General features: G+C 37.3%; 1 protein-coding gene across 2 annotated transcripts in view; it reads right to left on the bottom strand.

The window, feature by feature from the left end:
* The window catches only part of BTAF1 (B-TFIID TATA-box binding protein associated factor 1), a 113,311-nt gene that overhangs the window by 22,586 nt on the left and 68,421 nt on the right, over window positions 1-22,304 (bottom strand). For both annotated transcript variants that reach the window (XM_066354727.1, XM_066354728.1), the window contains 7 exons: window positions 20,953-21,156; window positions 13,728-14,154; window positions 12,276-12,466; window positions 10,393-10,546; window positions 9,762-9,871; window positions 8,188-8,389; window positions 7,096-7,244 (listed from right to left, as the gene is read on the bottom strand). In XM_066354727.1, the coding sequence (XP_066210824.1) occupies window positions 7,096-7,244; window positions 8,188-8,389; window positions 9,762-9,871; window positions 10,393-10,546; window positions 12,276-12,466; window positions 13,728-14,154; window positions 20,953-21,156 (1,437 nt within the window). The remainder of the gene's footprint in view (window positions 1-7,095; window positions 7,245-8,187; window positions 8,390-9,761; window positions 9,872-10,392; window positions 10,547-12,275; window positions 12,467-13,727; window positions 14,155-20,952; window positions 21,157-22,304) is intronic.

Below are 22,304 nucleotides of genomic sequence, written 5' to 3' on the forward strand. Positions count from 1 at the left end.
GACAGTCAGACAGACTCCCGCATGCGCCCGACCGGGATCCACCCGGCATGCCCACCAGGGGCGAAGCTCTGCCGCAACCAGAGCCACTCTAGTGCCTGGGGCAGAGGCCAAGGAGCCATCCCCAGCGCCCGGGCCATCTTTGCTCCAATGGAGCCTTGGCTGCGGGAGGGAAGAGAGAGACAGAGAGGAAGGGGGGGGTGGAGAAGCAAATGGGCGCTTCTCCTGTGTGCCCTGGCCGGGAATCGAACCCGGGTCCCCCGCACGCCAGGCCGACGCTCTACCGCTGAGCCAACCGGCCAGGGCCGACCTTGCTGTTTTTTATAGAACATTTTACTTGACTGGACTGATAAAACCATAGTTATTTGACCTGCCTATCTGGCTGACATTTTTTCAAAAATAAATTCATCATTTCAAGGAAAACAACTGGCATAACTTGTTGCCAATGACAAAACTCAAGTTTTCAGGACAAACTAAGCACTATCAACTTGACAGCTTCCCAGTAGTTAAAAAGAATTTTCTGTTGGTGATATTAATTTGATTTTTTGCTACAATATGGTAAAAATATATCAATCTTTAAAAGTTTTACATAATTCAGTAAACCAATACTTTCCAAATGACCAGTGCATAATGTTATAAAACATGCATGGGTAAAAGATCTATTCAAAACTGTAAGATTAACCAATTAACTTTAAATTAAGAGAAATTACACATTCCTTGATAGAATTTTAGATTCTACATTGCAAATAAGTTTAATAAGCTTTCTCTCTTTTTGAGTTGATATTGCTTTCAGAATATAAAAACATTCACAATTGTTTGAAAAGGCTGTCAAAGCTACCTCCACTAGCTCAGGAATAAGAGATTTGCAAAAATGTCAAACAATGTTATTTTTTAAACTAACATTGTTTTAGAAAATGTTTTTTTAAGCCAGGTGGCGCAAAGAATAGAGCATCAACCCAGGACATTTGACGCTGAGGTCCCTGGTTCGAAACCCTAAGGTCAATAGCTTGGGGTCACTGGCTTGAGTGTGGGATCATCGACATGATCCCAAGGTCACTGGCTCAGCTTGAGTCCCCTGGTCAAGGCACATATGAGAAGCAATCAATGAACAACCAAAGTACCACAGCTATGAGTTGATGTGTCTCATCTATGTCCTCCCTCTTTCTCTCCCTTTCTGTCTTTACTTCTCAAATCATATTTTAAAAAATAAGTAAAATGTTAATTTTATTAAAAATGGTGACATAAAGGCCCTGGCCAGTTGGCTCAGCGGTAGAGTGTCGGCCTGGCGTGCGGGGGACCCGGGTTCGATTCCCGGGCGGGGCACATAGGAGAAGCGCCCATTTGCTTCTCCCTCCCCCCCTCTTTCCTCTCTGTCTCTCTCTTCCCCTCCCGCAGCCGAGGCTCCATTGGAGCAAAGATGGCCCAGGCGCTGGGGATGGCTCCTTGGCCTCTGTCCCGGGCGCTGGAGTGGCTCTGGTCTCGGCAGAGCGAAGCCCCGGAGGGGCGGAGCGTCGCCCCTGGTGGGCGTGCCGGGTGGATCCCGGTCGGGCACATGCGGGAGTCTGTCTGTCTCTCCCCGTTTCCAGCTTCAGAAAAATACAAAAAAAAATTTAAAAAAATGGTGACATAAAGAGATCCTCAGCCAAAAAGTTTTAGAACTACTGCCCTATGCTGTCTCTAAAGTGAAGAAATATAAAACTGTGGAAACAATTTCAATTCAAAATATATATTCCATGTAACACCAGAAATAGTATTGGTAGAATGAGGTGTGTACAATGAGACTGAAAAATAGCTGCATGTTACATTTTCAGAAGGTCTCAGAATTAACTTTAGTAAGATAGAAACTAACATTTTAGCACATCTAACACCATAATCAAAATGAGGCCTTCTGCATAGCACTGTACTAAGTCGCAACAAAAATCTTAACATATTTATCCTCGTAGAATTTTTAATAAATGACAACCAGATATAAGGCCAAAAAATGAGATCCTTTTCCTAACAATGAAAGCCTAAGCCCAAGAGTCATAAATATTGTTCAGTGCCAGGGATTTTTTTCAATAAAATCAGCAAGAATTACTAATAGTGCAGGAAACTGGATTCTGTCAGAATCACCAGTTGATATCCCCTGGATCCTTGATAGTATACATTTCACAGAAGTACACGATTCTTCCTATGAAGATGTAACAGAGGAAATCAAGATAAAGTGGAACAAAAATGAACCTGCATGACATTCGTATTTCTATTGCTGGTTCTGCAAACTCACAAATCTTTTCTTATGCAGTGTGTTTTTATAGTCGTGCATCACTTAACAGTAGGGATACATTCTGAGGTATCCTTAGGCAATTTGTCACTGTGCGAACAAGTGCCCTTACACAAACCTAGCTTGGTATAGCGTACTACACAGGTAGGCTATATGGTATAGCCCATTGCTCATAGTTATTGTGGGCAATGATATTTTACTGTAACACAATGGTATTTGTGTATCTAAACACAGAAAGGGAACAGGAAAAATAAGGTGTAAAATAAAAATAGTACACCTATACAGGGGACTTACCATGAACAGAGTTTGCCAGATTGGAAGTTGCTCTGGGTGAGTCAGTGAATGAGTGATTAGTGAATTAGAAGGCTTAGGACATTACTATACACTGACACAGACTTTATGAACATGGTCCCACAAGCCCTCCTCCCCCTGCTTCCTCCCAACAGGGTCAGATATAAAACACCAAAGCTGTCAATGCTGCTCCATGAAGAGATTTGGACTGGATTGATGGGAAACATCAAGGAGAAACCAGCTGGGTAAAGCTTAGGTCATTGTAATAGTGACTGTCAAGAGGGAGTGAAAGGATCAGTAGGAATAAGAAATTAAGATGGAGAGGTAAAGGCATGTAGGGAATTCCAATGGCAATGTGGTTTTGGCTACTGCACGTTGGTGCAGTGGTCAGATTAAGGAACTTTCTGGTATTCATTATAAAAGAGGATGTTTAATATGCAGAGGATGTAGAACTGAGAAGTCAGTATTTTGTCTTTGGAAATTTGTTTTTGGGTTCATGAATCCTACCTGGGATAATGAGCACTCTCTGCAATTGAACAATGTCAGATGTATGCTTTAAATCATTACAACCTGAAAATACTTCCAAAGTACAGGGGCAGAATGGCTCCACCCTAACCCCAAAAGCTTTAATTAAATGGCGGTGGCACTTAATATTTGTTAAGGCCGCTCCTGAGGATCTGTGCCCTGGTACAAGGTCCTAAGAACAAAGAATTTACAGCAATATACTCTGAAGATCATTACGGCAGATCTGGGAGGGTTGATGTGCCTGCCTCAGTATAGAGAGCGCTGGGAGAATGTGCTCCTTTGTGCTGAAACAAGTGGCTGGCTGATTGCGATATAATCTGTGCACTCCAAATTGAGGTGCTGTGAGGGAGAAGGAATCTATTACCAAGCCCACAGGTACTGCTCCCATCAGAGGAGGAAAAAATCCTCATAAATCACATAGCCTTTACTTTCTTACAGGAAATTCGGCTCATTATAATCTTATGACACCACCATCAAATATGTGGTCTCTTGTTGACCAAAAATGTTCTTATGTGGCACATGACTATTTGTAATTATATTTTTCATCTCAAGAAGTTTAATTTAGGTTGTTCTCACGTCTTCCATTTTGCTCATTACATTCAAGCTGTCTTCTTGAACATATGGAGTGTATTTTAATGTCCTTTTGTCAACTAATTCTATTATGGGGGTCATTTCAGTCTACTGACTTTTCTTATAGTTATTGGGTATTTACATACCTGGTAATTTTTTTGTGGATATTAAACATCTTAAGTTTTATAATGTTGGGTGCTGGATGTTTCTGGCTTAAATATTTTTGGATTTTTTTTCTGGAATGTAATTGAAGTATTTGAAATCAATTTGATCCTTTAAAGCTTGCTTTTAAATTTTATTTAGATGGGTCTAAATCAGACTTTAATCAAGGGTTAATTTGGCCCCACTACTCAGGCAATACACTTCTAAGGACCATGCTTGATGCTCTATATGATAGAAGTCTTTTCACTCAGCGTGGTGGATGCACAAACTATTCCTGGCCCTGTGCAAGTTATAGAAATTGTTCCACGTACTCTTCTATGACATTTTTCCCCTAGCCTCAAACCTATATTCTCATACGTATACCCAGATGAATGCTCAGCCCTCGTGGGGACCTCTGGAGCTTCCTCTCTGTGCAGCTGCTTCCTGTAGGGGTACTTGGGCCTTGCAAATTCTCACCATCTTGTCCTCTCTGCACTCTGAACCCTGACTCTTCAACTTGGCTAGACTACTAGGCTATTTAGGATTCACTTCCCTATCTGATGGCCTGGAAACTCACTCCAGGCTTTAAACTAGGGCAGTTAATTTCTTTCCCTTCTCTCATGAATCATTATTCTTGACTGCCTGTTGCTCAACATCTGAAAACCATCTTTTCATTCATTTTGTCTGGTTTTCTGGTTCAGGTAGGAGGATAAATCTGGTCCCTGTTTTTCTGTTGTGGCTGGAAGCAAAATAGGCATCATATTTTTGTAATTTTCACATCAAAGGGAACCTTACTTTTCTCTACCTCTAAAGTCAAATCTCTTCTCTTTGCTAATGTTATCAAGTATTATTTTTTTAAAAAGTAGTTTACACCCTTTTATCACCTCAGAGTGAATCTGGGCTCCGACTTAGGGGTACCACAATCAAACAGCGATTAAACTGATTTTCACAAGACACAGATTTCAGCCATTGTTAGGCTACTTTTCCTAAAACATTGCTTTTATCATCTACTTCTTTACTCAAAGAACACATGATAGTTTCCCATCACTCACTGATTCCAAAGCTAAAAAGGGCCAAGAGGACTAAATGTAGCAATTTGATTTACAGATAAAAAATGCAGGCCCAAGAGTCAAAGGATGTGAATAATCAGAGGATGAAAACAATTCTGGATATGACACTTGGGTCCTTTGCGACAGCAGCCTAGTATTTTTCTTTTTTGTCAAGCTGATTATTTTAACATTTTTATTATGAAATATCCATGTAGACATATACATATAAATGAACAGTTTAAAAGAATTATTAAAAAACACCTTTATAACCATTAGTTGATCAAGGAAAATAGTCCTGACATCCTAGAAGATCCCACATATTCCTTCACAGTGCTATCACTCTCTTTGCCCTGAGAGGTAATCACTTTACTGACTTTCATGGCTATTTCTTTCTTATTTTTCTTTATACCTTTATCACCTAAGTGCACATCCCATGTACTTTTCTTTGCCTATCTTTGAACCTCATAAAAAGATGGAATCTTATATAAAGGATTAATTAATATTGTATGTGTCTGTACTTTGTTCATTCTCTAGGGTATATACCTAGGATGGATTCGCTGGGTCACTGGGATGGTAATCTTCAACTTTACCAGATATAGCCAAAGTTTTCTTCAGAGGCTATATAATTTATGCTCATAACTTTGCCAGTGGAAATGTAATGAAGCACTGTTATTTTGGAAACGGTTTGGCAGTTTCCTAAACAGTTAAATATTATATGACCCAGTAATTCCATTCCTGGATATTTAATTGCTCAAAAGAAATGAAAGTATAGCCTGACTAGGCGGTGGCACAGTGGACAGAGTATTGGTCTGGGATGCAGAGGGCCCAGGTTCGAGACCCCAAGGTCACCAGCTTGAGCGCGGGCTCATCTGGTTTGAGCAAAGCTCACCAGCTTGGACCCAAGGTCGCTGGATTGAGCAAGGGGTTACTCGGTGCTGTAGCCCCACGGTCACGGCACATATGAGAAAGCAATCAATGAACAACTAAGGTATCACAACGAAAAACTGATGATTGATGCTTCTCATCTCTCCGTTCCTGTCTGTCTGTCCCTATCTATCCCTTTCTCTGACTCCCTGTCTCTGTAAAAAAAAAAAAAAGTATACATCCACACAAAAACTTTTAAGTTCATGTGCATATATTACTTGTAATAGCCAAAAGCAGGTAATAATCCAAATGTCTATCAATTGCTGAATGGATAAACAAAAGGCGGTATGTCCATACAATGGAGTACTACTGGACCATAAAAAGAAGTATTGATATACAGACACTGACATCCAGTTGTTCTATTACACTTGAGTAAGTAGTTAAGAAAATTTCCAAATGGTTCTGAGGTAGATGCTTTTGCAAACAAAATCAAGTGTTGGTATATAGTATAACACGAATGAACTGCATATCTCCTTATTTCCTGAATTATAAAAAATTCCAGTCAAGTATTTTAAGAGGCTTAGCTGGCAGGGTTCTGGCTCTTCACTTGTTTCAAGCCACTACTACCTGTATTGGCTACATATATTATTCTTGCCTCAAGAATACACTCCAACATTCTCCAACTTCAGTCCTTCCAGTCTGCTTTCTCCATACTCCCACTTCCAATGCTTTACACTTTCATTACCACCTCTCAAATTTACCTTTCACGTAAATTTCAGCATATAACCTTCACAGGGATACTTGGAAACAATTCTATTTCTAGAATAGCATGAGTAAATTATTCTTTTAGGAACCATAGTTTTACTTAAAATCCTGTGTTTTAAAAAAATTACCCATTAAATGTAAATTTCTTCTTTTTTTGGTGACAGAATCAGAAAGAGAGACAGATAGGAACAGATAGACAGGAAGGGAGAGAGATGAGAAGCATTAATTCTTCATTTCGGCTCCTTCGTTGTTCAGATTGCTTTCTCATATGTGCCTTGATGGGGGGGTAACTACAGCAGACCGAGTGACCCCTTGTTCAAGCTGGTGAGCCTTGCTCAAACCAGATGAGCTCATGCTCAAGCTGGCAACCTCGCGGTTTTGAACCTGGGTCCTCTACGTCTCAGTCTGATGCTCTATCCACTGTGCCACAGCCTGGTCAGGCAAAGTGTAAATTTCTTAATGCTTATAATGAATATTAATGTATGCTCATAACATAATGCTTAGAACATAAATATATAAATATAACATACGTATTAAACATTTTAAAAACCTGACATGTTCTTTAAAAAGGGTTACAATTATTATGAAGTTATAAAAAATATTAAGTCTATAAACCAAGTATCACCCACTTACCTCAAGTGGCATGAGTCTAATTAGTGTTGCAAAGCACTGCGTAGCCATGAATCTTACACTGTCTGTCTGATCACTCATTCTTCCCAAAACAGGCACAACTAAAAGAACAATATATGGGACAATACCGACATCTAGTTGTTCCATTACACCTGAGTAAGTTATTAAGGAAATTTCCCAATAGTTCTGAGGTAGATGATTTTACAAAAAACAGACAAAGATTTTAACTTCTAAAACAGTTCCTCATGTTCTCCTCTGTGTGAGGGACTAAATTATCCCTCAAAGTCTATGATTCACTTATTACAGCATTTGCACACTATTGCTCCTTTGCAAACACTGTATAATTTTCTCATGATAATGAATAAAAAATTATGTTTCCATCTGAGAAAAGCTAGAGGAAATTTACCAAGAAGGTTCTTTTCATTCCTGTAAGTTTCTAGACTTCCAATACCAAAATAAGGTGAGTTACATGACAAGCAGGAAGCACCACACTCAATGATTAATTTCAAACTTCCCACTAGGATTTTGAAAATCATAAACTGAACATAGCAGGCACAGTAAATTCACTTCTCCAGCAATCTTCAGCATTTCTGATATTCTATTAATTCGATCTCCATCTATCTTTCTTGCTCTTAGAAGTATCTTTCAGGTACTTCAAGTTAAAATTTTAGTGGATGCTCTACCCTTTTAGCAAAAAGTTTGCCTGTACAGTCTAGTAATTTAGTACATGTAGTCATATTCTATCCAAGTAATGAACCAACTTGGAAACATAATGTTTTACAATATAAGGACTACCTACATAGTATCTGGTTAATAGTAATGAAACATTAATTACAAACCAAATAAACATTAATTACTAGATAAATATATTGTTCATAAAGCACATAAAATTATTTTTACCTATTAAAAAGACATAAAATAGAAATTTTCATAATAAAATATATTTTAATATATAATATAATACTTCAAAATAAAATGTAAAATGTTTTCTTTTCAGAACAAGGTAGGTTATTTATATGCATATTTGAGTAAATCAATTTTATTTTAGTCATTAAATAAAATAATTTCTCAATAGTTAAAATAAAAAAAGGATACAGGCAAGTGCTTCAATTGCACCCTCTTGCTTGATATTGTCATCAATTGCTCCCAGCCAAGGAAGAACCTTCTCCAAAAAAATATTCATTGTTTCCATGGTAGCTATTTTGCTCATGACACCTACACAACGAGCAGCCATGTGTCTCACTGCAGTGCTGGGGTACTGAAGGCACATATAAAGGTGAGGCAAATGCTGTACCAACTAGAAACAAAAAGTTTAAAACAATCAGAATACTCACTTGAGAATCCACCGTTTAAAGTATAACTATAGTAACCCATACTCAGAGGTTCTCAATTGTCTCTAAATCCAAGAATATCTCCAAGTACCTCAAAACATTACTATCAAAACATTCTCAATAAAAAATTAACCTAAATCCAAACTAAAGTATTATATCTCTTTTCAAAAGAAAAGGTGTAGAACTTCCCTGCTCAATATCCTCTCTCAGGTATCAAGGAACACAAACTTCTTTCCAAAATTAACAGGGAACACATCAAAAGGCAGCTGTATGATTCTCCTACTGACGCTGGGAAAATGATACCACATGCACCAACCCCCTCCCAATGGCTTAGGTTTAGGTACATCCTTTTTATTCGCTGGATTGAGTGATCCTGCTTTTGTTCTAGGCACCATACTCTGATAGGTATATTTTCCACTTTAACTTCCTGGCTTACCATAGTGTTATGACAACAATAGCATGACATATCCTACCATTAAATGTATGCTGCACTGAACGCCAGGATTAATGTTTATGAGAGCTAGGTATTTGCGCAACAGATTCAGGTGAACTCAGGCTTACATTTCAGGTGAATGCATGTTGTTGACTGTGGAGGGTAAGAGCACATGGACAGATTCTGTCCTTCTTTACTAATGATCAATCAGCGAAATTTAAGAAGTAAAAGAACATACTTCAGAGCTGTATAAACGGAAAAAGTTCATTCTTCTCTACTCTCTCCTAGATTCTCCCTTTTACGTTAAATATAAACAGAGAACTGGGATCAGCACCCTAAAATTTGTAGAATGCTTCCTATTGCAGCTATATGGAAAAAAATAATACTTTCTTCTATGTAAAAGCCAGATAATTAACTCTACTTTCCTCTTCCCTCATCCCAATTTATTTGTAAAAACTATTTTAACAAACAAAAATTAGTGGTTTATCTTCGCCACTGACTAGTTTAATCTTGTTCAGGTAACTTCTTTCTACCTTTACACTTATTTTGGAAAGAAGCTTTATTACCTGTCCTCTTCCTTTCTTAACACTGTATTAAGATGGTATGAATGAACAGGGCTGCACCTTTCTTTCCTGTTTATATCTGGCTCCTGTATCAGCATAGACCTGTGTACCTACTGCACTGTATACAAAGGACCCAGAGTGGGTTTTCTATCATTTATGTACCCAAGTCTGCCTCCAATCCCAGAAGAATTGTGCTGTTAGTACGGAAGGAATCTAGATATACCATATAAAAGAAAATGCAATTACTAGGGATGACATCAAAGTTGCATTCTTCAAGCCATAAGACATTTATAAAAAACCACTTGTTTAATAAAGAAAACTACACTTGCATTAGTTAATTACCAAAGGATGAAGCTCAGAATCCATTGATGCTGCTGCTATTTCAAAAACTTGCAGAGAATTCACCAATTCTTGGGCAGGGCCATCTCCCTTTTCCAGGAGAGACTTTCCATCTATTAAAATACATTGATTTAAGTGCATATCACCTTGTGAATAATTTTTTAAAATCCAGAGAACACAAAATCTCTTAGCACTTCCCCAGCTACTATAGGAATCTATTTTTGCTTTTTTAGTATGCAGTTAAATACCATGCCCTTAATTTAAGTACTGAGGTACACTTAAAGCAACTAAAATGTTTAACACAATGATCCATTCTAAATGTCTCTTTCTAAATACAGGGTGGGAGCAAAAGTAGGTTTAGAGTTGTGAGTACGTGAAACACAGAGTTTATTTTTGTACTATTAATTATTGTATTACTTTCCCTATGAACGATAAACCTACTTTTGCCACACCCTGATTGTAATAGAATAAAAAGCAAATAATATACAAAATAAAAATAGAATAAATGTTTCCATTTTAAAACTTACCAGCTAGTCTGAGATAAAGTTATTGGCATTTTTATTTTATAAGAATATATGTAATAAATATATACTGACATCTGTTAAAAACCCAACTTAGAAAAGTATGTACACACCAAAACGATTTATGTCAATTGTGTTCCTCAAAGGACCAACCATAGCATCCCAGAGGTGTGGCAACTTCACTGCCATTTCACTACCAAAATGCTTCACTATAGTCGTCAAGGCAAACTCAGCTCCTCTCCGTTGTACCAGGTAAGGTTTCTGGGCCTAAAATGAAATGTTAGTTGAAACTAGAATTTCAGAAAAAAGTATAAGGTATTTAAAATTTTATTAAGAGAATATAAAAGTAACTATCTAAAAACTCACCATTACAACTCACCAATTATTGAGTATATTTATCACAATTATAAGTATTTTCCATAATTAAATTTACAGCAGTAAAAATCCAAACTAGATTTGTTTATGTCCAAAGTAAAATACTTTTTTGGGTTGGGGATAACGAATAGAAGAATATTTACTGTTTCTAGAGACAATCCTAAGTGACCTGATTTATTTTTGTTCTCCATACCCCAAGAGAGAAGATTAGGAGATAAAAGGATCTGTCCTTATTAATATTTAAGGGATAGGCCCTGGCTGGTTGGCTCAGCGGTAGAGCGTCGGCCTGGCGTGCGGGGGACCCGGGTTCGATTCCCGGCCAGGGCACATAGGAGAAGCGCCCATTTGCTTCTCCACCCCCCCCCCCTCCTTCCTCTCCGTCTCTCTCTTCCCCTCCCGCAGCCAAGGCTCCATTGGAGCAAAGATGGCCCGGATGCTGGGGATGGCTCCTTGGCCTCTGCCCCAGGCGCTAGAGTGGCTCTGGTTGCAGCAGAGCGACGCCCCGGAGGGGCAGAGCATCGCCCCCTGGTGGGCAGAGCTTCGCCCAGGGGCGTGCCGGGTGGATCCCGGTTGGGCGCATGCGGGAGTCTGTCTGACTGTCTCTCCCCGTTTCCAGCTTCAGGAAAAAAAAAAAAAAGAAAAAAAAATTAAGGGATAAAATAAGAGCATGTTTACTATAACCACAAGATAAATAACCTCTTACCTAGCATAATTTTATAATACAAAAAATAAAACTGTTCCCCTAGAAACATACAAATTAAATTATTTTACAAATTAGTTTCAAATGGAAGAACTATGCAAACCATAGACGTATATATATAAAAATCACAGTAACTTTTTTTTTTTTATTTTAATGAGGTGACATCAATAAATCAGGGTACATATATTCAAAGAAAACATTTCCAGGTTATCTTGTCATTTAGTTCTGTTGTATACCCATTACCCAAAGAGAGATCGTCCTCTGTCACCCTCTATCCATTTTCTTTGTACCCCTCCCCCTCTCCCTCCTTCCCTCCCTCCACCCCCCATAATCACCCACAGTAACTTTTTTACTAAAATTATTATGGGAAGAATATATTTAGTGAAAAAGCCTTCATTCATAGCATATTTTAAAAAGAACATAGATAAGCTAAGATTTTGATTTTAAAAACTTAAGATAGGCTTATATTTTAAAAATATATATATAAATATATTATACACATGTCTTTTAGCACTGATAGTTTGATAGTTTACTGATGAACTCAGGTAAATTCCTATGTCTTGCAACAAAAAGAGCTCTAGAGTATTCACTCCATTGTTAATAATGTGATTTTCAAAAACTACTGGTAAAAATTTGAGGCAATAAAAGAAATAAAGAAAAAATAAAAGAAACAAGACAACCGAACCCCAAAACAAATAAACTAAAAATAATTTTTTGTAATTTCAGACATGAGAAATTTGAAGTTTGCAGTTTTTCTGGATCATGTTGCTGGAGTACTCCAAAAGATTATTAATCCCAGTTCTTTCAATTAAAAATATAAAAATACAATTCTAGAAGCTGTCACAACAATTGACAATTTAGCTCTCAATCTGAAAGATATTTGTTTAAAAACCAGAGTATTCAAAAAAAGAAACTATTTACCTCATCAAGTTCTACAAGGACATTCCCACTGCTTCCTGCAGGAAGATCTGCTATTTGAGCTTTCACGGCTTTGGGGGTAGGGCCTCTCCTACTTGTGATCGCAAACGCAGCTTTCTGATGCCTATAGAGCGTAATTATACCTCTGTGCTTGGTGACAGTATGGTGCATTCCATCTTTTTCAGAGTTGGATCCTAATAAGGAAAAAATTAAATAACTTTTAAGCATAATATAGGTGACCAAAAAACAAATTATAATTGATGTCTTTGAAACCTCCATTTTTATAAGCCAAAGACATCTTCTTTAGAGATGGTAATAAACTGTCATTAAATTTAGAACACTAAGCTAAATGTTTTGATATCTGCATAGGTACATACTTAATACAATCAAAGTTGGAAGATATTAATAAGAACTAACATATGCAAAAATAATTGTCTTCAAGTATATTAATTTTTTAAAAATGATTGTTTCTAGGCATAAAAATAAATACTAAAAAATACGCCTGACCAGGCAGTGGCAGAGTGGATAGAGCATTGACCTGGGACGCTGAGGACCTGGGTTCGAAACCCTGAAGTTACTGGCTTGAATGTGGGCTCATCGGCTTGAGTGTGGGGTCACAGACATGAGCCCAGAAGTCGCTGGCTTTGAAGCCCAAGGTCGCTGGCCTGAGCAAGGGGTCACTGGCTCTGCTGTAGCCCCCCCCATCAAGGCACGTATGAGAAAGCAATCAATGAACAACTAAGGTGCCGCAACTACCAAGTTGATGCTTCTCATCTCTCTCCTTTCCTATCTGTCTGCCCCCCCCCATCACTCTCAAAAATAAAAAAATAAAATTGCAAGCAAGTTCTCTCAAAATGTCCACCATGGTCCTTCCAGTTAATTTACATTATTTTTCAAGAACTATATTTCGCCAAAATTGTAAGACTATGATCTTTTAAATAATTTGCTTTTCCAAAATCTTATTAACAATAAAAATAAATAAATCATATAGGCATGTAAGAAATTTTGGTCCTTAAGACTAGCCTAGAGAGAAGTTTTTGTTTCCCAAATAAATCTCCAGATGAAAACAGAAAAGTTGGTTAAGGATTATTTCCTAAAGGTTCACTTATTTCATAAGACACCAAATTAGAAAAACCAGTTTTATAAGAACTTTCATTCAACATTTGATACCATCACATTTTCTCCTCCAGTTCACAGTAAACCCAATAATGATGGTCTTGAAAGAGAAAGCAAAGGTTAACACCTGTCTCAGATATTAGTCATCTGAAGTTATTTATGAATAACTGATTTGAGTTCAGAGGGTGTGCTTTGATTGAAAGTATATGAAAATTCTCTCAAAATGAGAAAAAAGTCTAACGTAAGTGCTATTTGTGCTTAAGTTATACCTATAAGTAAATGAAAACATATTTATATGGTTATTCTTTTTCTACCCCAAGTGAATATTTAGATATATACCTTTAGAATTTTCCTGGCCACTTTGTGTTGGTACTGGACATGTGACACAAGGAGTAAGATAGGGGTCCACACAAAGTGAGCTACAAAGGTTTTTAATAATTTTTGAATTGGGACAGGGAGTCCTCATTGTGCACTGCTGAAGAAGTTTGGCTATGGATTGCGCCGCATAGTTTTGCACTAGTGTATTCTCTTCCTTTTTAATTGTCTCCATTAAAGGTTTTATGATAGGATTTAATTTCTCCGGAAGCTGCTGCAAGCTCACAACTGCACATGCAGCAAAAGTGTGCACTCTCAATTGCAACACTTGCCACTCCTGGTTGGTCTCGGAAACTGTCATTTGGACCTGCTGTCGTTTACTATCTAACTGCTGTGACACTTGAAGATTTAATTCGAAAGATGATGTGACTTCATTAAAAACAGTAGTGACCTATTAAAAAAGAAATTGAAATCATTAATGACATCAACCTCAAAACAGCCCGTAAAGTCCTAAAGGGCAGACAGCAAGCCTTCTGTTTCAATTTTAAGTTTCACAATATCTAGTATTATTTTAGTATTCAGTAAAGTAAATAAATGTCTAAAAGTCCCAACTATACTTTATTTTAATTTGGCTTAACATTAGCATTATATTCTTTAAAGAAAGACAAAGTCTCTTGAGAACAATACAATTATTCATCCTTTACATATATCTAAAAAGTTGGAGAGAAAATCACACTCAACACCCACATAGTACTTTGGTAAAATACCAAAAGCTGTAAGAAAATATAAACTAACTATTAAGGAATAAACAGCAGAACTCACAAACTTCCTTTTAGGGAAAAATATTCTTCTCAACTCAAAAACTTTTAGGGTAGCTGTTGCTAAGTGATGCTAACCGAATTATTTTCATTCTTTCTTTGGCCTCCCTTCTGGTGAAAATGCCCAAATAATGGGAGGGGGTGGCAAGGGGAAAATGACACAATAGTCACTAACTCTTTAATTACCAAGACTGCCTAAAGCTATAGGCTTTAGCAAGACTGTGGCATCATATCACTTTACAAGCTCAATTAAAAAACTGTTCAATAAACTTTTTAAACATTATTCACATAATTTACATATACTACACCCATTTAAAGTGTACAGTTGCAGTGGTTTTGGTTCTACTCCAATTGCATAATCACTGCCACTATTTTAGAACATTTTCATCATCCCTAAATAAAATTCACACTTATTAGCAATCGTTCTTCATTTTCTCCCAGCCTGCTGCAACCACTTACCCACTTTCTATCTTTATAGATTTGCCCATTCTAGACATTTCACATGAACAGACTAATACAACCTGTTATCTATAGTGACTGATTTCTTACATTTAGCATAACACTTTCATAACACATCAATGTTGTAGCATGTATAAATACCTCATTCCTTTTTTTGCCAAATAATATCCCACCATATGGATATACCACATTGTATATATTCATTAGTTCATGAACAAATGAGTTGTTCCCACTTTTTAGCTATTATGAATAATGCCATGAACATTTACATACATGTTTTTGTGTAAGCAGGTTTTCCAATTACCACCTAAAGATTGGGTGATAGCTTACATAACAAAAATAGTCTTCTTGTTTGATAGGTAATGGCAATCATAAAGAGGTTCCATAGCCTGACCAGGCGGTGGCGCAGTGGATAGAGCACTGGACTAGGACAGGGAAGACCCAGGTTCGAAATCCCGAGGTCACCAGCTTGAGCGCGGGCTCATCTGGTTTGAGCAAGACTCACCAGCTTTAGCCCAAGGTCGCTGGCTTAAGCAAGGGGTCACCTGGTCTGCTATAAACACCCCCCCACTGCCAAGCACATATGAAAAAGCAATCAGTGAATAACTAAGGAGCCACAATGAAGAACTGATGCTTCTCATCTCTTTCCCTTCCTGTCTGTTTGTCCCTATCTGTTCCTTTCTCTGTCCAAAAAAAAAAGAGGTTCCATAAATATATCCAGTTAGATCAATACTGGTCAAAAAGCCTGTAACACTGAAAAAACCTAACTTTCTTTTCAATGGAGAACCTAATTTTTCAGACTTAGAATGATCAATTCCAGCCTGACCAGGCAGTGGCTCAGTGGACAGAGTGTTGGCCTAGGACACAGAGGACCAAAGTTCAAAACCATGAGGTCGCTGGCTTGAGCATGGGCTTATATGGCTTGGGCAAGGGGTCACTGGCTTAGCTGAAGCCACCATTCCCTTGTCAAGGCACATATGAGAAAGCAATCAATGAAGAACTAAGGTGCTGCAATTAAGAACTGATGCTTCTCATCTCTCTCCCTTCCTGTCTGTCTGCCCCTATCTGTCCCTCTCTCTAAAAAAAGAGAAATGATCAATTCCATTATAGACAAGACTGATTATGCTGACCTCTTAATTACAAAAAATAAAATAGGCATACAAATAAGACCTTTTATCATTATAAAATACTGAAGACTTTAAATTGAGCTCTACCTGCTTGACTTTGTCAGTCTGCTCACTGCAAAGGTACATGATCACATACCACTGTTTTATTTATTCAAGGTCTTCATAAAATTTATTTGAAACAGGGTTTCACTGCTAGAAGTTTAAACCGTTGTCTTAAGTACATTATGCTCCTGTCAAGGCAACTAAAGATAAGCTTTCCAATTACCCAAATTCACTCACTCATTCAACAAATATTTATTGAGTAATACTAAAAGATGCCTTTATAAATTCAGAAAATGCAGGGACAAATGTGGGAGATAGATATGTAATTAAACAACTAACATAAGGGTTAACTCTTCTTAGGTGACAAGATCAGTGGAGGCTTGCCAGGAGGTTAACACCTATGCTGGATTTTTTAAGAATGAGTAAGTTGGGAATTGTAGGGACAGCTTGGCAAACGGAGTGAGTTAGGGAGTGAAAGTGGGACACTGTCCAAGGAACTGAAAATGGCTTATCATGGCCTGAACAAAAGATGCAGAGGGAGAAATGTTAAGCAATGAACTTGGTATGAGCATAGACGGTTGAGGGTATAGAATTCCTGGCAAAGAAAATAGCAGCTCAGGCAAAAAAGTGAGAACAAGTGAGATGTAGAAAGAATGTGGTGTATTTTTCTACAAGAGGAAAGCTAACTAAGTTTAAGTGGAGAAAGTATGAAATGAGAAAAGAGCTAAGAAATTTAAATAAGGTGCTGAAAGTAAGAAAAAAAACACTCAAGTTGAGGAAAAAGAAAAAAATTTATTTTTAGGCAAGAGGAGGGGAGATATTGAGGCAGACTTCTGCATACGCCCCAACCTGGATACACCTGGCAACTCTCTGGGGCTGATGTTCGAGTACCACGCTACTTTTTAGTGCCTGAGGCTGATGCACTTGGACAAAATGAGCCATCCTCAGTGCTCAGGGCCAAGCTCAAACCAATGAAGTCACTGGCTGTGGGAGGGAAAGAGGGAGTAAAGAGGGAAAGGGAGGGAGGAAGAAGTAGATGATTGCTTCTCCTGTGTGTCCTGACCGAGAATCGAACCTGAGATACCCATACACCTAGCCAATGCTCTATCTACTGAGCCACCAGCCAGAGCAAAAGAAAGTATTTTTAAGCAATGGAAGGATGCATTCAGAGTGGCACTAGAGGACTTTACTAGTCCAGCACAGCTTACAGAAAGACATGAATCAGAGACTGCTTGGAGGCTTACAGATGAGTCACAATCTAGTCATAAAGTACTAAGGCCTTTCACTAAGTTGTAGCAATGGAAACAAAGAAAGGATAAACATGAGATTTTTTTTTTTTTTTTTTTTTGAGAGAGAGAGACAGGAAGGGAGAGAGATGAGAAGTATCAATTTGTAGCTGCATCACTTTAGTTGTTCTTTGATTGCTTCTTATGTGTGCCTTCACTGGGGGGTCTCAAGCCCAACCAGTGACTATGGGATCATGTTGATGACCCCTCTGGTGACCCTGAGCTCAAGATGGGTTCAAGCCAGATGAGCTTATGTTCAAGCCAGTGATCTTGGGGTTTCGAACCAGGGACCTCAGCATTTCAGGTTGACATTCTATCCACTTTTTGCAAGGAAATGTTAACAAAGTGAGTGTGGATTAAAAATGGCATTTTCCTTTTAAAATTCCAGTTGTTTTTTTTTGCCTGACCAGGCGGAGGCACAGTGGATAGAGCATCGGACTGGGATGCGGAAGACCCAGGTTCGAGACCCCGAGGTCGCCAGCTTGAGTGTGGGCTCATCTGGTTTGAGCAAAATCTCACCAGCTTGAGCCCAAGGTCGCTGGCTCAAGCAAGGGGTTACTCGGTTTGCTGAAGGCCCGCGGTCAAGGCACATATGAGAAAGCAATCAGTGAACAACTCAGGTGTTGCAATGAGCAACAAAAAACTAATGATTGATGCTTCTCATCTCTTCATTCCTGTCTGTCTGTCCCTGTCTGACTCTCTCTCTCTGTCTCTGTAAAAAAAAAAAAAAAAAAAAAAAAGAGTACTGTACATGGGTAAGAACTAAACTGTGAGAATGGTGAGAGACAAGAAAGACCTATGGAAATGCCTATATTTGGCAGGTAAGAGAAAAATGGGCATTCAGTGAAGGATACATTGGACAGTGACTCTTAGCCAAGGCCAAGACTAAACTTTTAAAATTGCCCTTCCCTCAATACTCTTCCAGAGATTCTGATGTCCCAGGTTAAAACAGCTGGACTAATAGAGTGGATGGAACAGAACAGTATTTTCATTGGTAAGAGGTCTGAATAACAAAAGCTTGAGAAATGGGACATTAGATAGCTTTAAAAAGAAAAGTTGGCAGAAATAACAGAAAGGGAACCTAGACCATAAAAAATTTTGGGCATTTCATTCCAAGCAGGCAAAAAAGGGGGGGGGGATGTGAAAAAAGAAATTATAGAATAACAACCAGGAAAATAACTTTATAAAAGAACAGAAAAAATAGCAATTTTAGACTTCTCTCAAGGTGAGAACAAAAAAATTTCAACTATATAACTTTTTAATTAGAAAGGGGAATAAGAAATGAAGACTTCTATTTCACAGGGACCAATATAAGTGAAGTACTGGTAGCTCAGTTTCTAATCCTCTAAGTCAAAACACAAATTTAAAAAACCCTTCATTTACACATCTAACCTCAAGGACTTACTAAGTACAGAACGTTACAGTAACCAAACCATTGGTCATAGCATAAGAAGAGACAAGAAGACTGTACAAATAGGGCTCAGCTAGGGACTCATACTACTAATACTTCAACAAATATTTGACAAAGATACCAAAGCAATCCAATGAGGGGAAGGAAACCTTTGCAATAAAAGATGGAAAAACTGGATAAATTTGGTATCTTTAATAAAAACAAACAAAATTCAATCTCTACTTGATACCATACATAAACATTAATTCAATAAGAATGATAAATCTAAACATAAAAGCTAAAACTACAAAGCTATAGAAGAAAATATATGTGGCTATCTTTGCAACTTGGAGATAAGAAATGGTATCTCAGCAGGTCACACAAAACAGTAACCATAAAAGAAAACAATTGATAAACTAGACTTCATCAAAATTGAAAATATTTACTCATCTAAAGACATCATTAAGAAAATGAAAAGGCATGTACTGGGAGAAAATATTCAGAAAGCAATATCTGACAAAGGATTGGTATTTAGAATATATAAAAACTCAATAGTAAACACAACCTAATTAAAAATAGGCAAATGATTTGAACGTACACTTTAGAAAGAAAGACCTACAAATGGCCAACAAGACATTAAAAAGTTATCAAGAAAACAGATTGAAACCAAAATGACTCCATTATACAACCACCATAATGTCAAAAAATTAGAAGTGATCACACCAAATTTTGGTGATGATGTGAACCCACTAGAACTCACACATGCTTGGTTAGAAGGTAAAATGATAATAGCTACTCTGGGAGAAGCTTGAAAATTTTTAAAAAAACAAGTAAGCACCTACCCTATGACCCAGCAATTCTACTATATATTTACCCAAGAGACATGAAAATATACCACCTACAAAGACTTGTACAGGAATGTTTATAGCAGCTTTGTTCATAGTAGCCAAAAACTTGGAACAGCCCAAGTGTTCAACAGGAGAAGGGCTAGGGCTTAAACTAATGTGGTATACTTATACAATGAAATAAAACTCAATAATAAAAAAATGAATTATTGGTATATATACATGAACATGAATAAATTTTAAAAACATCATGCTAAAAAAAATCCTTGCAATAATCAACACAGAGTATATGAAATTCTAGAACAAGTAAAAGTAATCTATGGTGGCAAAAAAAACAGACAGTGGTTACTTGAGGGCAGGGAGAGGCAAGGATTGAATGAGAAATGGTGATGGTATTGTCTTATCTTGATACGGAGTTGGGTTTCATAGGTAAATAAATGTTACAATTCATCAAATGGTTCATTTAAGATTTGTATACCTTCATAGTATATAAATTTTAACTCAAAAAAGAGCAAAAAAAATCACATATTGAATTTGTTAATTACACACATGCTGAAGCATATTGATATCTGCAACTTAAAAATGAATAAAAATAAGATTAACTGATGATTGGATAGAGCAAAAAAAAATCAAGTATTGAATTTTAGTTAATTACATACATGCTGAAGTATACTGATATCTGCAATTTAAAAATGCATAAAAGGAGTTAAGATGGACTCATGAGAGGTAGTTAGTTGCATATATACATGATAAAGCAAATTTAATAAAATGTTAACTGTGGAATCTAGTTGGTAAGTATATGAAATGCTCATTGTGTAATTTTCTTACCTTTTATGTTCGAATATTTTCATTATAAGTTGGGAGGGAAGAAGAGAAATACTCAGGAACTTACAGAAGCAGTTATTCTCTATACTCTGCCAGTCTTGAGCAAGACTGAGAAATGACAAAAACTGTAACAGCTTTTCTAATAAACATGCACTGGTTTGCCAAAATCTGATTAAAAAAAAAATCCTTCCCCATCCCTTTATTTCAAGAAAAGTCAATACAATAAAACAACCTTTCTAAAGGGTAGGGGTGGCAGGTTATGAAGCCACAGATAAAGTCAACAAATTAATTTTTTTTTTGGTAAACATGACAAGTTTCTAATCTTTACCTTTATCATGAAATAAATGTTCTATCTAAAATTAAGAAAGTTACTTCTTTAATCTTTAATCTTTTTCTTTAATCTTTACCATGAAATAAATGCTCTATCTAAAATTAAGAAAGTTACTTCTTTACTCACCAGGTCATTAGCTTGATCTATTGTAAAAACATTGTTGTTTACTCTATTACCAACTTCAATACGTGCATCAGCTAATGATGAAATAAGCTGTTTACATTCATTCTGCATTCGTGTGAATGGGACGGCAATTTCATCATAATATAAATGTTCTGAAAGGATATCAAGTAAACGTGGCTGCACAGCTAGCGTAACTGCTTTACACTCCTAAAACATAAGACAACAAATATTCAGAGCAAATAAACAATTCTAGAGATGCATTATTCTTCACTTGCAAACCACCAAGTTCTAAAATCCTAATGATTTTGAATCTATGTTCTGCTATCTCTTAAAACAAGTTAGTTGCACAGAGAAAAGGCATCATGCCCAAACTACTCTAAAATTTTAACATAAATGACTATAGAACATGCACATGTAACTATTAAAATTCCATTACATTTTCCAACTAATTACTTTTACTTTACTCTGAACTTATTCCAACTTTACATACATATAGCACAGATTTAAAAATACATAACTGTAAAAAAAAATCAAGTCAGATAAGAATACTTTGCATGCACTAAAATTGCTATTTAAAAACTGATTTAACTTCTTAACAGCTGAACCCATAGCTTCACATGCCATACTGTAGAAATGGATATATAATTTAAAAGCTACTTACCTGCCCCCAAATTTAACTAACCCTTCCCACTCTCTCTGGTTGCTGCCTGCCCCAACCAGAGGGGGAATGGCCTCAGTGGTGAGCCATGAGAGGTTCTGTGGGATCTGGGTGATCAGCCTGGGCTTCACAGAGTAAGTCCAGAGAAGCTCTGTGAGGGTCCAGAAACCGAACTGTCAACACTTGCTGCTGAGTCTGAGAGGCACAAAAACACAGCATCACTGCCTCTCCAGCACACCGAGTCCTGCCTAAAAACAGATGAGCCTTGCTTCTTTCCAGAAGCAAAGCTGGGGTCTCAGTTGCAATAGAGCATGGCTCAATTACGTTAGACACAGCTCTCACAAACTGCTAAGAGGCAGCAACTCTCACAGCAAGTGCAGACAGTTACATTTCCAGAATTCCAGTCAATAGAATAAACAAAGCCAGCAGGAAGTTTCTTTAATTTAGAGAAGCAAGTCTTACACAAAATCATACACCTTACTAGAAGTTAACTCATTGAATACTGAGTTTTTTGTTAACCCTTTGAATGAGGACGTACATGAACATTTGTACTACTCAAAGGGTTAAAGGAGCTGCAACGGCATAGATTATCTGGAAACAAAGATTTTGGTTTAAATGTGGAAACCAAAAATCTTTCTGTGACCAAAAATTCTGTTCTTGCTAGACTACTCATATAAATGGATCTCCAGTATTCAAA

The sequence above is a fragment of the Saccopteryx leptura genome, chromosome 13 (assembly GCF_036850995.1).
Source record: "Saccopteryx leptura isolate mSacLep1 chromosome 13, mSacLep1_pri_phased_curated, whole genome shotgun sequence".
In the NCBI taxonomy this organism is placed as follows: domain Eukaryota; kingdom Metazoa; phylum Chordata; class Mammalia; order Chiroptera; family Emballonuridae; genus Saccopteryx; species Saccopteryx leptura.